The sequence below is a fragment of the Panthera uncia genome, chromosome B1 (assembly GCF_023721935.1).
Source record: "Panthera uncia isolate 11264 chromosome B1, Puncia_PCG_1.0, whole genome shotgun sequence".
Taxonomy (NCBI): domain Eukaryota; kingdom Metazoa; phylum Chordata; class Mammalia; order Carnivora; family Felidae; genus Panthera; species Panthera uncia.
The window spans coordinates 115,945,588-115,961,784 of record NC_064811.1 but is presented as its reverse complement, the minus strand read 5'-3'; the positions used below and the strand labels follow the sequence as shown (position 1 = coordinate 115,961,784).

Below are 16,197 nucleotides of genomic sequence, written 5' to 3'. Positions count from 1 at the left end.
GAAAAAAGAATGGCTCCCCTTAGAGTATTTATAAGCTTACTCTCAGGACAGCGTATTTCTTTCAGAATTTTACCTTGGAACGGTGACGTCATTTTCAGTTAAAAGTGTTTACGTCCTGTTAGAAATAAAAGAACCTCTGCTTTATCATACTAGACAGAGGAATTCACCACCACCACCCCCAAACCAGAGTTTAGAGTATTAAGGGAGAAAAATCTGAGACCCTAGAAAGACAGAATTCCGTACAAGTAACTGGTAACGTTGGCTTACATTAGTTACAGCATATGAGAAGCAGAAACGCCCTAACACCGTTCTGCTCAGTAATCACCCCTGAAAGCCTGAAGGCAGATCTTGCAGGAAGTATCATCCCCGTTTATGCTGGGTTATTAAGAATTAACTCTGGGAGGAGAAAGAGCAATAATATAGCTCTACTGCGCTTTCTATCCATGAAAAATGCTGCCAAGTATTTTTCTTTTTATGAAAGTGCTGTGATTCGTTTTTAAATTTATAAAGTCTTTTCTCCAAAGAGCAATCAGACTATGGAGAACTATAGAAATCACGTACCTGATGTTATTTATTCCTGCTGTCTCTCTGCAAGCAGCCTTTGGGATCACTCAGAAGTCATCCTGTACTACTGTCGTTGAGTAGCTGTTTCTAGAACCTTTGAGTTGGAGAAGTAACCAAGCGTTTAGAATATGTCATGGCACTACTCTTGTTGTATCAAACCCAAAGAGGTCCCAGATTTTCCAAGTTATACCATAAAGACCTTCCTCATGGGCAGTAAAAAAGGAAACATTTCTTGTAGTCTGGATTCAGTTATTTTTTGATTAGTTATTAGATTATTTTTTGGTATCCCAGTTCAATTCAAAAAGTATTTGTGGATCACCTACTATGTCCCTAGCGTTTACCAGGGTACAGAATTGTATGATAGCCTCTGCTCTGAAGTATTTAATGACCTTTAGGAATGAAAGCAAGTGACAGTTAAACAGGAAGCACAGCTGGCTTCTCTCCTGGAAGGAGGCAGAAGGGAACAGTAAATAAAGAAAAGTGGGGAGAAAGTGGTGATGGGGGAGGGAATAGAATTCAGTTGATTTTTTTTTTCACTTTTCCTTCTAATGCCATAAAAAGTGGTGGTGTAGGATTCTTAGAAAGGCAGTGTCCAGAAGTCCTTTTTTTATCTGTTAGAAAATGCAGGGGCACCTGGGTGGCTCAGTGGGTCGGTTAAGCATCTGACTTCAGGTCATGATCTCACAGTTCATGGGTTCAAGCCCCACGTCAGGCTCCCTGCTGTCAGTCAGCACAGAGCCAGGAGCCTGCTTTTCAGATCCTCTGTCCCCATGGCTCTCTGCCCTTCCCCCACTCACACTCTCTCTCTTTCCCTCTCAAAAGTAAATATTTAAAAAAAGAAACTGCAGACAACTCTCTTTACTCATGTACACTAAATTAATTCTTAAATACATCTGAACTAAAGATTTTTTTAATGGACCAGAAATCCAAAATGCCACATAGAGAAGTGAAATGGTATGAATAGTGAGTAAAACCATCTTGCCACTGTTCCTCATCACATTTGGTATCGGCCCAAACTAACACTTATTGTTACATTTCCTTTAAATGTTTGTAACTAATATTACAAATACAACGTATGTTCTTCTTCAAAAACAAGCCAAGAGAGAGTGTCAGTAACTTGTCACCATTGCAAAGTGCAGCTTGGTCTCTGACTCCCTAAATCAGGCTTTCTGTGCTTCTCTGCATGTAACCTCTCGCCGTTTATTTGTACGGGGTTGGATGGGAAAGTAAGTATGCGTCAGGTTTTTCTCTGAGTTCTTAAGCTGTTACATTAGTGCTATCCACGAAGGGAGTGCACAAGAAAAAGTTCTTGAAGTCGTGCCGTGTGGATAAATACTATATATAATATTTTCTGGCTTTTGGCTTCTCCCATCAGGATGGAGGCAGCCTTGTGGGAGAAGTAAATGAAGACGGGGAGATGACAGGCGAGAAGATAGCGTATGTGTACCCTGACGAGAGGACTGCACTTTATGGAAAATTCATCGATGGAGAGATGATAGAGGGAAAGCTGGCTACCCTTATGTCCACTGAAGAAGGAAGGCCTCACTTTGAACTGATGCCTGGAAGTAAGTTGGATCTGCTTCAGAAGCGTGCTCTAATTCCAAAGCAGGTTGTTAGGGCATAATTGAGAGAAGTTAATTTCCTTGTCTAGTCCACTTTAATCATGCATTAGTCAGCTTTGCTGCATAACAAACACCTTAACATCTCAAATACAGGTGACAAGCTGTACTCCAGCTGGTCTGGGGTGGGCTGGGCTGGGCATGGCTGGACTTGAGGCTTCTTATTGTATTGTGTCTTACTGGTCTTAATTCTGGGGCCATCTGAAGGGATGTTGGTGGCCTGGGTCAAGATTTTCTCAAGTGAGTCACAAGAAGTCAGAGCATGAGCAGACACCTATGCTGCCTCTGAAAGCTTGGCTTGGAATTGACATAATTTCACCCACTTTTCATTGGTCAAATTAAATCACATAGTCAAGCCAAATATCAATGAGACGGGGAAATAAACACCATGCATTTCAGTAGCAGATGCTAAAAGTCACATGACAAGAATATAGCTATATAATAATACAGGGAAGAATTGAAGAAATGACGGCAGTAATTCCATGAATTTCAAAAGATTAGTATATCTCAGAAAAAACTGAAATACAGTTCAGTGATGTTAAAGAATCAAATTAGGTAGATCTCCAGGTTGTACAGATTGTAAAGCTGATTCAGCCCGAGCTCTGATTAGAAAGGATAAATGCATAGTGGCATCTTCACAGGACACATACTGGACACATGAGTGAGCCCAGTGGAATCATATTAGAAAAAAATCCTATTTCCTTTTATTTTATTTTATTTTTATTTTCATTTATTTATTTATTTATTTATTTGTTTGCTTATTTTTTTTTTGTTTTTGAGAGAGAGAGCTTGAGCAGGGGAGGGGCAGAGAGAGAGAGAGACAGAGAGAGAGACAGAGAATCCTAAGCAGGCTCCACACCCATTGCAGAGCCCTAGGCAGGGTTCCATCTCGCAACTGTGAGATCATGACCTGAGCCAGAATCAAGAGTCGGGTGTTTAACTCACTGAGCCACCCAAGCGCCCCCCATTTCCATATAGAAGTATAATACAGCATACTAAATATTTTTTTCTGCGTATAAAATTATTTATTGTAGAAAGTCTGGGGGAAAAAGACAAAGAAAAAAAGAAGCTGTTTATATTGGTCTGATTCCTTGAAAACAATATATGCGTGTATTTCCAATCTAAATTAGGTTCTAAGAATAAAAAAGTAAAAAAGATAATAAATCTAGGCACTCATATTCCTAAATAATATTTAGCTATTTGTGATCTGAAGGAGAATCTCCAGAGGAGAATGTCCAAAAATGGGAAATCTAGCATTTATAACTTGAGTTGTTTTAAATGTCTCAGTTTTTATTTTTTTTAAGTTAAAAATTGAGGCAGCTTAAATGTGATGTGGGATTCTGGGTTGGATCCTATAAGAGAAAGAGGGCATTAGTGGAAAAACTGGTGAAATCTGAATAAAGTCTGAAGTTTAGTTAATAGTAATGTGGCTATGTTGGTTTCTTCATTTTGACAATCATACCATGCGACATAAAAAGTTAACATTATGAGATGGGCGCCTGGGTGGCTCAGTGGATTCAGTGACTGACTCTTGATTTTGGCTCAGGTCATGATCTCACGGTTCGTGAGTTCGAGCCCAAGTCAGGCTCTGCTCTGATGGAGTGGAGCCTGCTTGGAATTCTGTTTTTCTCCCCTCTCTTTGCCTCTCTCTCTCTCTCTCTCTCAAAATAAATACATAAACATTAAAAAAGAAGAAGCAGAAGAAGTTAACATTGGGAGAAACCATGAGGGATATCGGGGAATCTCTGTACTGCAACTTTTCTGTAAATTTTCAATCATCCCCAAATGAAGTTGTTTTCATTTTAAGTGAAACAGTAATCTTTGCACTTCAAATTCTCATATCTGTGCTCTTCACATGTGTTCTGAAAGGAGACAGTGCCACAGTCTTTAGAAATGAAGGGACCTGGGCCAGGGGAGGATCCCCAAATGGTGATGCCAATTTTAAAACTTCACAAGCGGCAGCGTGTTTTAGTGGCAAGAGCCTTGAACTTTGGAGTCACCTCATTTAAGTTTCAGCTTCAGCATTTGCCACAGTGTGGTCTCGGGCAAGTTCTTTATCCCTTTGGAAATTGTTTCTTCATTATAAAAGACAGGTGCTGGCAGCGACTGTAAAAACACCATAATGAAAGTTATTGTTATTATTACCTTCTTCTTAGTATAAGTAAGAAACAGATTTTGGGAAGTGAGGGTAATAGTTCTCAAAGGGTATTTTTTTTTTTTTAGAACTCCTGGTTGTAAATGATGAACACCCTTTTCATTATAAGGCCACAGTAAAGGTCGGGAGGAGGGGCATAACTGGTGAGATTCTGGCAGGCCTGTTAATTTAAGGATACATTGAGCAATTTGGGTTTCACAAAGGTCAAGAAGCATGGCTGCTTTGGGTGACTGACAGGACACAGGTCTTCAGTGTTCTGCACCTCTCCCCACCGCACTCCCCCAGCCCCTCTCGTTACTGTCAGTGAGCTGCAGACTAACCTACAGATGAGGTCTGACAGGGCCATGCTGCCATCTGGTCCACCATGGGGAGGAGGAAAACGTAATGCAAACACCTCACACAAAGTACTCCCAACCTGCCCCCCGCCGACCTCTCCCACCACACCCTTTCTCTTTATGCTTTTGCAACCACAAACTGCTTCTATTTTTATTTACTTAGAGCACATGTCAGAGAGGGGCAGAGGGAGAGAGAGAGAATCTTAAGCAAGCCCGGTGCCCAGAGCGGGGCTCAATTCCACGACCCTGGGATCATGAGCTGAGCTGAAATCAATAGTTAGCCACTCAACTGACTGAGCCACCCAGGTGCTCCCCATAAATTACTTCTAGTTCTCCACTTACCATGCGCTGATTTCTTCGTTATGCCTCAGGCGGGATTTTCTTCTTGCCTTGTCTCTTCATCTCTCGACAAAGGAACTCCTTTCTCTGTTAATTCCCATTCTGTCTTTAAGGCTTGGCTCACCTCGTAGAATTAGTGACTGTCAAGTGAATGAATGAATTCTGGTCAAAGGGCATAGTATAAACTATAGAGGAGAGGAGTAAAACTAAAGATTGTGCTCCGTTTGCCTGGAGCAGATCTAGGAAAAACAGGAAGGGACATTAAGCTGGAAAAGACAGCATCGGCTCCTTGAAGAGCAGCCGGAGGTGTTTCTCCTCTTTGTACCTGCACGGTCCCTAACACAGTGCTTTACATGTAGTTGGCACTCTGTACGTTTGGGATGAAAGGTTTAGTCTAAAGAAGGAAGGTGGAGGTTCATAGATTTTCTGTGCAATACAACATGTATTTCACAGAAAAGTTTGGTTGAATTGTGTGGGTTGTTTCTTTTTTAAACTAACTTCCTTTAATGGATTGTGCGTTGGTCCATTACCAGTTTGCTCCCAGATGCAATTCTTGTCCACATGTCCTGCTTTCATTGCAGGGGGCTTCTGCCGCTGGCAGGCCACGTTTCCTAGGGTCATGTGCATTGGCTTCTCTCTGGGTTTGGCCATCGGGAGGCACTGGCCAAGGGCATGGAGAGGAAAGGAATCAGGGAGAAGATCTCTCTGTGTCCAGCAGTGTCTCCAGCAGTGGCCTGTCTCCTGATTCCATCTCCCAACAGGAAGGTCCTGCATCAGTCCAACTCTAGAACCCCAGGCACACCCTCTCCGCCTTTGTCCCTCTGGCTTAGGGCTGTATGGCTTCCAGCTCTTGCCAGTTTCTGGGCTCCTTACCTGCCCGTTTGGCTTCTTAGTTCTTCCGTGCTCTGTATAACCAATTCCCTGAGTGAAATTCTCTCTTTGAAATACTCAAATGGTCTGTTTCCTAGCTAGACCTTGACTGATCCTGATTGCTTTTTAACTTTTAGTTTGAGACATTGATTTTGGATTTTGTGATTGTACAAAACAAAACAAAACTGAAAGAGGACCTGGTAACCACTGGTAACCACCGAGGAATTGCTTAATGGGACTATTTGTGATGTCTTAGTGCCTAAAAGAATTTACTTTACAGGACTAAGCCCATCGGTTCTGAAATGTGCTTCTTTACTTACTGTGCAGTAGAGCCTCAGATGTCTTCAGTGTGCTCTGGGAAGGCTCTCTGAGGCTGGTCCTTTGCGGAGAGCCAGTGTTAAATCTAGGACAGTTGTGTACCTTAGTTTCTGGAATAAATTACTGACTTGCTTCTGAACAACCTTAATAGAAATAAGATGACTGTGTTTTTGCTTTATCAAAAGCAGTTCTGTTCTTAATTCTGGTGAGGCTGAATGTTTATTTTTAGTGAAGGAGACAATTGCCAGGGCTTGGTGGTTGGAGTCTACAGACTGTGTCTACTAGGAAGAAAACCACGAGAAAATTTTAAAACCATCACTCAACCTGATCTGCCCAGAAGATCTCAGAATTTCATGACAAAGCATTTTCTAGATTAAAAATTTTAATTGCACAAGCATTTTTTAAACCATTTGAATAAAGACAATTCAAAAGCAAAAATGGGATTTTAAGAAATACATATGATGGCTGTTCATTAAGACCTAGAAATGCAACTCAAAAGCAAATCTAAAAACCATTCATTTATATTGGAGAATTTGGGGGCACCTGGGTGACTCAGTTGGTTAAGTATTCAACTTCAGCTCAGGTCATGATCTCACAATTTGGGGGTTTAAGCCCCCTGTCGGGCTCTGTGGTGACGGTATGGAGCCTGCTTAGGATTCTGTCTCTCTCTCTCTCTGTGCCCCTCCCCTGCTTGCTCATTCTCTTGCTCTCTCAAAATAAATAAATTTAAAAAAATTTTTTTACTTATATTGAAGAATTTATTCCAGGTACTATGACTTTTATATATACATACACACACACACACACACACACACATATACGTATATGTAAGTATACGTATATGTGTGTGAGTGTATATATAATATATATACACGTGTGTGTGTGTATATATATATATATATATATATGTATATATATAATTTATCTTCAAATTGGTTTCCATACAACATCCAGTGCCCTCCTCCGTGCCCATCACCCACTTTCCCCTCTCCCCCATCCCCCATCAACCCTCAGTTTGTTCTCAGTATTTAAGAGTCTCTTACGGTTTGCCTCCTTTTCTGTAACTTTTTTCCCCCTTCCCCTCCCGCTTGGTCTTCTGTTAAGTTTCTCAGGATCCACATATGAGTGAAAACATAGGGTATCTGTCTTTCTCTGCCTGACTTATCTCACTTAGCATAATACCCTCCAGTTCCATCCACGTTGCTATAAATGGCCAGATTTCATTCTTTCTCATTGCCAAGTAGTATTCCATTGTATATATAAACCACATCTTTATCTGTTTGTCAGTTGGTGGACATTTAGGCTCTTTCCATAATTTGGCTATTGTTGAAAGTGCTGCTATAAACATTGGGGTACAAGTGCCCCTATGCATCAGTACTCCTGTATCCCTTGGGTAAATTCCTAGCAGTGCTATTGCTGGGTCATAGGGTAGGTCTATTTTTAATTTTTTGAGGAACCTCCACACTGTTTTCCAGAGCAGCTGCACCGGTTTGCATTCCCACCAACAGTGCAAGAGGCTTCCCGTTTCTCCACATCCTCTCCACCAGGTGCTATAACTTGAATAACACTTTTCATTATTTAACTCATTCTGTCCCATGAATACAGAGAGACGCTGTAAAAGTTCTTCTCTAACTCTGTAATCCCTGGATTGAGATTTTCGTTTGCTTTTCAGGTTCGGTGTACCACTTTGATAAATCGACTTCATCTTGCATTTCTACCAATGCTCTTCTTCCAGATCCATATGAATCAGAGAGGTAATTTTTTTTCCTTGTGGTTTTAATAGCCCTGTTTATAGGAGGTTAAAAAGCCCTAATGTTGGGAACTAATCCTTCTTTGTGGCTCTCTGAAAAAAAGTTCATATATTGTGATGAAGAGTGTTTTTATGCTCATATAGACTCTGTCCCTGTGAGAGAGTTTCTCCAACCATAAAGCACAGAACAGCCATGTGTCAGTCCCAGAATGCAACTTCTACATATAGACAGCTGTCGGGCTAGGCAGCCAGCTATGCCCTACCCAGTTGTCCCCTTTTTGAGGGCCCTGGTGCAATGAAAGCCACATGCCGGCCTCTAGAGCATTTCACCTTCTTTAAAGCTCTGTCTAGCCAAGGCAGGAACCAGAATGCCTCCTTTACTTAGCATAGCTGAGGGGATCTGGAACACAAGACAATTTCTTTATTCACTAAGGGAGAACAGGCATGAAAGAAAGACAATATAAGAAGCATAAAGACATTCCAGCTTATAAATGACAAGCTTCCGATTCTATAAGCTCATTCCCCAAGTGTCAAGTCCCATTCCATTTCATCTTCTCTAAACTCCAGTGCTCAGTTCTTGGTATGACTTTCTCTGGTACTCTCCCCGAGATGCTTGTCTCCTAGCAGCTGGCCTGCTCCTGAGTAAGAGTGCCATCTGCAGTTGGCCTTCTCTTTGCCTCACTCTTTTGTTAGCCTGGCTTACAAAGCATGACTCCCATTCACTTTTTGTTCTGGTCCCATCTGAAAAATGGGCCACTTCCTTGGTTTAACTGACAGGGCTCCCACCACAATGTCACAATGAATGAAAGGCCTCTTTCTTGATACAAAGCTGTGGTCCATTTACAAAGGGAAGGGTTTGGTCTCTTGTCTCTTGGCTACCGGAAACACAAAAGCGCGATAATCATATGTATCCATCTTTTTTGTTACTTTCGTTGTGATGATGCTGTATAATGATACCCTCAAAACCTAACAGTGGTTTATGAATGCAGAAATGTTATGTTACACTCATGATTCTGTAAGTTAGCTGAGGTTCAGCCACTTTTGACCAGGCTCAACTTGGCTCAGATGGATGAAGCTGGACTTCAGATTTCAAGTTGGGTTCAGGTCGGTTTCACATGTCTGTATTCCAAGATGCAGGCTGAAGGAGCAGTGTCCTCCTGAGGCATCTTCTTCCGGTGGAGATGAATGGAAATCACAGAAAACTGACAGAAATTTGCCATCCTCTTAACACCTGGGCCCTGGCATGCAGTCCTCTTGCCCATGTTCCAGTAGCAAAGTAGAGCATACGGCCAAGCCCAGCATGGTCCCGGCAGGGGTACATGGTCTACCCACCGTGAAGGAGGCACCACAAGGTCACATGGCAAAGTAGCAGGATGTATAATTCTACCACAGAGAAGGAGTAAAGTTGGAAGCAATAATTTAGTCCTCTAGTGCATAAAATAAGCGTAAGACCCATGGAACAAAAATTAAAGATGAGCATTTCCACCAGAGTCATTAGATCACAGCACCCAAAGAGCTGGAATAGTTAGTTGTTCATGGGGCATGCACTCTCTTATTCAGTCCAGTTCAATAATGATGAGTGAGTGCTGTTTTCCTGTAAACCAGGGATTGGCAAACTTTTTCTGTAAAGAGCCATATTGTAAATATTTAAGCTTTCTGGGTCCCTACTGCAACTACTCAGTTCTGCCTTTGTAACGCTAAAGCAACAAGAGACAGCAAATAGGCGTGGCCACGTTCCATAAAACTGTATTTCCAAGAGTGGGCAGCTGCCAGATTTGACCCTTGGGCCATAGTTAGTGGACATGTTATAAACCCTTTTGTTGGGAAGTGCATATTGAATATGTTTTACTAACTGTCAGTGTTTCAAGTGAAAGATTCATCTTGGGGCTTAATTAAAACAGCCTTTCTTCCTATTTAGCCCTGACAAATGGGCATAGCTTGAATTACTTTGGAAATGTTTACTTGTCCAGGAAGACAGTGAAAACACTCATTAACTAAAAACATAATTTCTTTTTAAAAAAAACCTCTTATCAAATGTTGAGTTGCTTTATGAATACAGTGAAGCCTTGAACAACACAGGGGTTGGGGCACCTCTCCTCTCCCCCACTGCACACAGCTGAAAATCCACATATAATTTTTGATTCCCCAAAAACTTCACTACTAATAGCCTACTGTTGATAGGAAGCCTTACCAATAACATAAACAGTTGATTAACACATATTTTGTATGTTATACGTATTATATACTGTATTCTTAATAAATATTCGTATTTCTTACTATTTACTTACTATTACTTAGTATTTCTCTAGTAAGCTAGAGAAAACAAAATGTTATGAAGGGGGTGCCTGGGTGGATCAGTCAGTTACGTGACCAACTTCAGCTCAGGTCATGATCTCAGCTCATGGTTCGAGCCCCGCATCAGGCTCTGTGCTGACAGCTCAGAGCCTGGAGCCTGCTTCAGATTCTGTGTTTCCTCTCTCTGCCCCTCCCGTGCTCATACTCTGTCTCTCTCTCTCTCTCTCTCTCTCTCCCAAAAATAAATACATTAAAAAAAAAAAAAGAAAGAAAGAAAATGTTATTAAGAAAGTCATAAAGGGGCACTCCTGGCTGGCTCAGTTGGTAGAGCGTGCAACTCTTGATCTCAAGGTTGTGAGTTTGAACCCCATGTTGGGTGGAGAAATTACTTAAAAATAAAACCTTAAAAAAAAAAAAGAAAAGAAAAGAAAAAGTCATGAGGAAGAGAAAAGACATTTGTGGTACTGTACTGTAAAAATCCCACATATAGGGGCACCTGGGTGGTTCAATCAGTTAAGCATCTGACTTTGGCTCAGGTCATGATCTCACGGTTCATGAGTTCTAGCCCTGCATCAGGCCCTGTGCTGACAGCTCAGAGCCTGGAGCCTGCTTCGGATTCTGTGTCTCCCTCTCACTCTGCCCCCCCCCCTGTTCGTGCTCTGTCTCTCTCTGTCTCAAAAATAAATAAAAACATTAAAAAAAAAATTCCACATATAAATGGACCTGCATAGTTTACACCCATGGATCAACTGTATATAATATTCCCCATATTTGAGAGTGTATTTTAAACAACATTCTTTTTTTTTTAAGTTTTATTTATTTTGAGAGAGAGAGAGTGCGTGAGCAGGGGAGGGGCAAAGAGACAGAATCCCAAGCAGGCTCCACACTGTCAGCACAGAGCCCGATGTGGGACTTGAGCCCTCAAACTGTGAGATCATGACATAAGCTGAAACCAAGAGTCAGATGCTTAACTGACTGAATCACCAAGGCACCCCCTAGACATCACTCTTAAAAGGTACGTAAGTAGCAGTTCCTCAATTTCTAATGCCAAATGTTAGGGCTTAACTTTCCTTTCTTCCTTCCTTCCTTCCTTCTTTCCTTCCTTCCTTCCTTCCTTCCTTCCTTCCTTCCTTCCTTCTTTCCTCACTGGATTACTATGAACTGATGTTTTGGGTTCAGTAGCCATACTATGTTGATGGTTGATATAAAAAGTAACATATCAAACTGAAAGAACCATCATTTGACTGTTTTTCCTATTTAGGGTTTATGTTGCTGAATCTCTCATTTCCAGTGCTGGAGAAGGACTGTTTTCAAAGATAGCAGTGGGACCTAATACTGTTATGTCTTTTTATAATGGAGTTCGAATTACACACCAAGAGGTGAGTGGGGTAGAAGCGGAGAATCAACTTGATTGGCTAAAGGGCTTTGTTTCAAACACTCTTAATTTTCCTGTTAGCCCCTTTAGTATTCCCTAGAAATATGAAAGAACAGTCTTTTTTGGTAAAACTGGTGGGATATACTGTCTCATAGCAGTCTTTGGACTGCTGTAGCAAAAATACCATTCACAGCATGGCCTATAAACAACAAAAATTTATTTCTCACAGTTCTGGAGGCTGGAAGTCCAAGGTCAAGGTATTGACAGATTTGGTGTCTGGTCGGTCCACTTCCTGGTTCATGAATGGCCCTCTTGTCATCGCAGACTCACATGGCGGGAGGGACAGGGGATCTCTCTGGGGTCTCTTTTAAGTTTCACAGCTATTTTATAAAAAGTAGGATATTGCCGTGAATGAGACAGCAATTGCTTTGCACTGTGCTACACCCAGCATCTGAAAAATTGAGATCCAACTGGACTCTGTTAGTAATTATTATGATCTTGCACAGGGCACTGTATAGGCAGGCCCCCTCCTGTTTGTGCAAAAGTCACACAGTAGCCTGCATCCAGCCAGGAAGTGTTCTACTGCCAAAAAAAACCCCAAAAAAAACCCAAAAAGAAAACAAAAACAAACAAACAAAAAAAAACGAAAACAAAAAGTTAAAGAATAATCACCTCTTGCCTTTAAAATACAACTTTGATATATTTTCCAGAATTCATGTGTGTTTTTGCTCCTGTTTCTTCGCTTCACAATGAACTTCCTTACATGTCTGCCTAAGGGCAGAAAGTCGATGCTTTAGCCTGGCTCATCGTCTCCATCTGGTCTCACCTGCATTAAGCGTGTAGGACTTGGGCTTGCTGGTTCTATTGCTCATTCGTGTCTTCACTTTTTTACTTCCTGCCGTGGACTGCTATGGGGGAAATGCCATGAAATCATCAAGTGTTTGCACTTTCTTTTTTTAATTTTTTTTTTTTAATGTTTATTTATTTTTGAGACAGAGAGAGACAGAGCATGAATGGGGGAGGGTCAGAGAGAGGGAGACACAGAATCTGAAACAGGCTCCAGGCTCTGAGCCATCAGCCCAGAGCCCGACGCGGGGCTCGAACTCACGGACCGTGAGATCGTGACCTGAGCTGAAGTCGGACGCTCAACCGACTGAGCCACCCAGGCACCCCATTTTTTTTTTAATTTTTTTTTTAACGTTTATTTATTTTTGAGACAGAGAGAGACAGAGCATGAACGGGGGAGGGTCAGAGAGAGGGAGACACAGAATCTGAAACAGGCTCCAGGCTCTGAGCCATCAGAAGTGTTTGCACTTTCAAAGCCGTCGTACCGACAAGGATGGCTTTGCACTCAAACTGAGCCATGGCCGGGCACGCGGTATCCCCTGGTCATAGCCAGACTTCTGTGTCTGACGATCCAGGAAATTCAGCATATGAAAGGCGGCTCAGGATAGTGACACGCTACTTATTTATTCTAACCTTAGATAACAGATAACAAAACTGAAGCCCAGAGAGGGTAAGCCATTTGCCCAAGGTCACAAATACAGTAACCGTCAGAGTTCAAGCAGGATTTCAAACAGCAGAATCTGGCTCCAGGCGAAACTCACTGTGCTGTACTGTATAAATGGATAGGCACCCTTCTTCCTGAAATTTAGATTCTACTGGGGAGATAAGAAAAATACACAACTGACAGCAACCTAAGGTAGATGGTATCTCAGTATCACATGACAGGGCTGGAATATTAAGACCCATGAAGATTTTTTTCACGTTCATCACTGCTATATTCCCTGCACCTAGGACAGTGCCTGGCATATGGTAGGCACTCAGTAAATAGTTGTTGAATAAATATCAGGTACAAATAATAGCCCAGTTGTAATTTAGGGGCAGGAGAGAAAGTACACCTCTGAGAGTCAATAGTTCTATATAAAAATGTGATCGTAGGGGCACCTGTGTGGCTCAGTCGGGGAAGCATCCGACTCTTTGATTTCGGCTCCAGTCACAATCTTATGGTTCATGAGATCAAGATCTGCACTGGGCTCCATGCTGACAGTGCAGAGCCTGCTTGGGGTTCTTTCTCTCTCTGCCTCTCTCTGCCCCTCCCCCCCACCTCAAAAATAAATAAATAAACTTAAAAAAAAAAAGTGATCCTATTTACTCTCAAAAAACTGTTCGGCTGGCATCACCAGATCCTGGGCTGTGGCTTGGGGTGGGGAAGTGGCTTGGAGAAGGGAAGCCTATTAGTGAATGAGCCCTAATGTAGGTAAGAAAGCACACTGGTAGCTGGGAACTCTGCTGGTCACATTGGTCACCCGCTTGTAACAAAGGTGAAGGACTCTCCTGAAACACAGTTTTGCATTCTCAAGTTCTGGTTTCACTCGATGTTCTTACTTTTGTTTTTCTTTTGCCTCATCTCCTTCACAGTAGGGGTCCAAGGGATTTGGAGGTTGATCAGAGAAACAGATAAGACCACAGGAGGCAGTAGCACACAGGTTTTCTTGACACTGGGCAGTGCTTAGACAGGGCGGCAAGAGACGGGATGTGCTCCCAGCATGAAAAGGTCCAGAAGCTTGTGCACGAAGGCCACAAACAGAGCAGGAGGAAGGCAGGGAACTCCCAGGAAAGAGAGGGGCAGAGAGGGGGCTTATGTGTCTAGGTGACCTGGGGTACGGTGAGGGGTCTCTGGGCCAGAGACCTCCAAAGGACAGAGGCCGTCTGGGGGCTTTATGGTGCTGGAATTATCTAATCTACTGATGGCAGATGTGGGGTCAGGTGTCCCCAGGAAAGCAGGCCCTGAATGGCTAAAACTCTGCTTTGTTTGGGCCCTTTAAAAAACAATTGGATGTGTAATGGGGCTCCTGGGTATCTCAGTCCGTTGAGTGTCCGACTTCGGCTCAGGTCATGATCTCTCAGTCTGTGAGTTCGAGCCCCACATCAGGCTCTGTGCTGCCAGCTCAGAGCCTGGAGCCTGCTTCAGATTCTGTCTCTCCCTCTCTCTCTGCCCCACACCCCCACTCACACTCTGTCTGTCTCTCTCTCTTTCAAAAATAAATAAACTTAAAAAAAAAAACAATTAGATGTGTAAAAATTTGAGTTTGGTGCTGGAAGGATTTTGAAGTAACAAGTCTTAGCCTGCAGTGAAGAAATAAACAACCTAGGGACATCTGGTTATATTTTTGTGTGTCTTTTAAGGGACTTCAAATCCTTTTTTTCATAGAAGATAAAGAAAAATTAATACATTGTAGGTTGAGCTGCCTGGTGCTGCCCATAAATGGCTTTCGCACCATCAGTTTGCAGACAGATGCCTTAGGTTCTTTTCACGTATATAACACTCAAACCATGAAACATAAGGATAAATGAGTTAATATTGCTGATGTTCTTTGAGATTTAGGGAGAATGGCTATCTCTAATGTTTGCTTTCTTGTTTTCTACAGGTTGACAGCAGAGACTGGGCCCTTAATGGGAATACCCTCTCCCTCGATGAAGAAACGGTCATTGATGTGCCTGAGCCCTACAACCATGTATCCAAGTACTGTGCCTCCTTGGGACACAAGGCAAATCACTCCTTCACTCCAAACTGCATCTACGACATGTGAGTATGACACCGAGCTTCCAGGGCAGATCTAGGTCCTATCCGCCAGGGCCCTGAGACTGAGGAGGGCATGTAACAGGTGTCATCCTGCCCCACAGAAGGCCGCTCCCTCCAAGTACCCTCCCAGGACCCTCCCAGTTATGACCTGAAACTCAGAATCTAACTAGCTCCTCCTCTGGCCTTAGTAGGCCAAGAAATGGAAAAGTGCTTGGAAGGGTAGAAATGTTACAGAAATACTGTACTTTGTGTGCGCTGTTTTGTTGATGCTTTTTTGTCCTTACGTTGTCTCATTCTGGAAAAGTAAGGGTGGTGTTATACTTGAAATACTAGAAAAATTAAAATTGTTCCGCACAGTGGAGATTAGTGAACTCTTTTAGGTGTGAAAGGAAGGAGGAAAATAAAACGCTAGAGCTTAGGGCACAAGGTCTCGGTGTTGGAAAAGACCCCTGAAATCAGAGTCCGCATTATTTGACAATACAGAGGAAAGAAATACTGTCACATGCTACAATGTGGATGAGCCTTGAAAACATCATGCTAAGTGCAAGAAGCTAGTCACATAAGGCCCATAGTGTATGATTCCATTGGTATGAATTGTCCACCACAGCAGAATTCATGGTGACAGAATATAGATCAGTGGTTGCCCAGGGCCGGGGGGAGTGGAGGGAAATGAGGTTAATGGCGCATGAGCATGGGGTCTCTTTTGAGGGTGGTGCAAGGTACTAAAATTAGACAGTGGTGATGGTTGCACGACTGAAACCCACTGAACTGTATACCTCAAATGGGTGAATTATGAGGTATATAAATTGCATCTCAACAAAGCTCTTATTTTAAAAAGCCAAATAATCCTACCTCTCAGAGTTTGAGCCTCCACTTCCACCTGCTCGTAGAACCTTTTCTTGTAAAACCTCCATCGACGGGGAGCCGCCCTTGAGGGCAGCTATCTGGACAAACTGAAGATTTTATGAAACTAGCTTTTGGGCTCTGATGA

General features: G+C 42.5%; 1 protein-coding gene across 1 annotated transcript in view; it reads left to right on the top strand.

Annotated features, from left to right (window-relative positions):
• Positions 1-16,197, top strand: part of SETD7 (SET domain containing 7, histone lysine methyltransferase) — a 50,766-nt gene that overhangs the window by 25,355 nt on the left and 9,214 nt on the right. The window contains exons 4-7 of the mRNA XM_049632191.1: positions 1,940-2,129; positions 7,873-7,954; positions 11,507-11,624; positions 15,052-15,209. Of these exons, the coding sequence (XP_049488148.1) occupies positions 1,940-2,129; positions 7,873-7,954; positions 11,507-11,624; positions 15,052-15,209 (548 nt within the window). The remainder of the gene's footprint in view (positions 1-1,939; positions 2,130-7,872; positions 7,955-11,506; positions 11,625-15,051; positions 15,210-16,197) is intronic.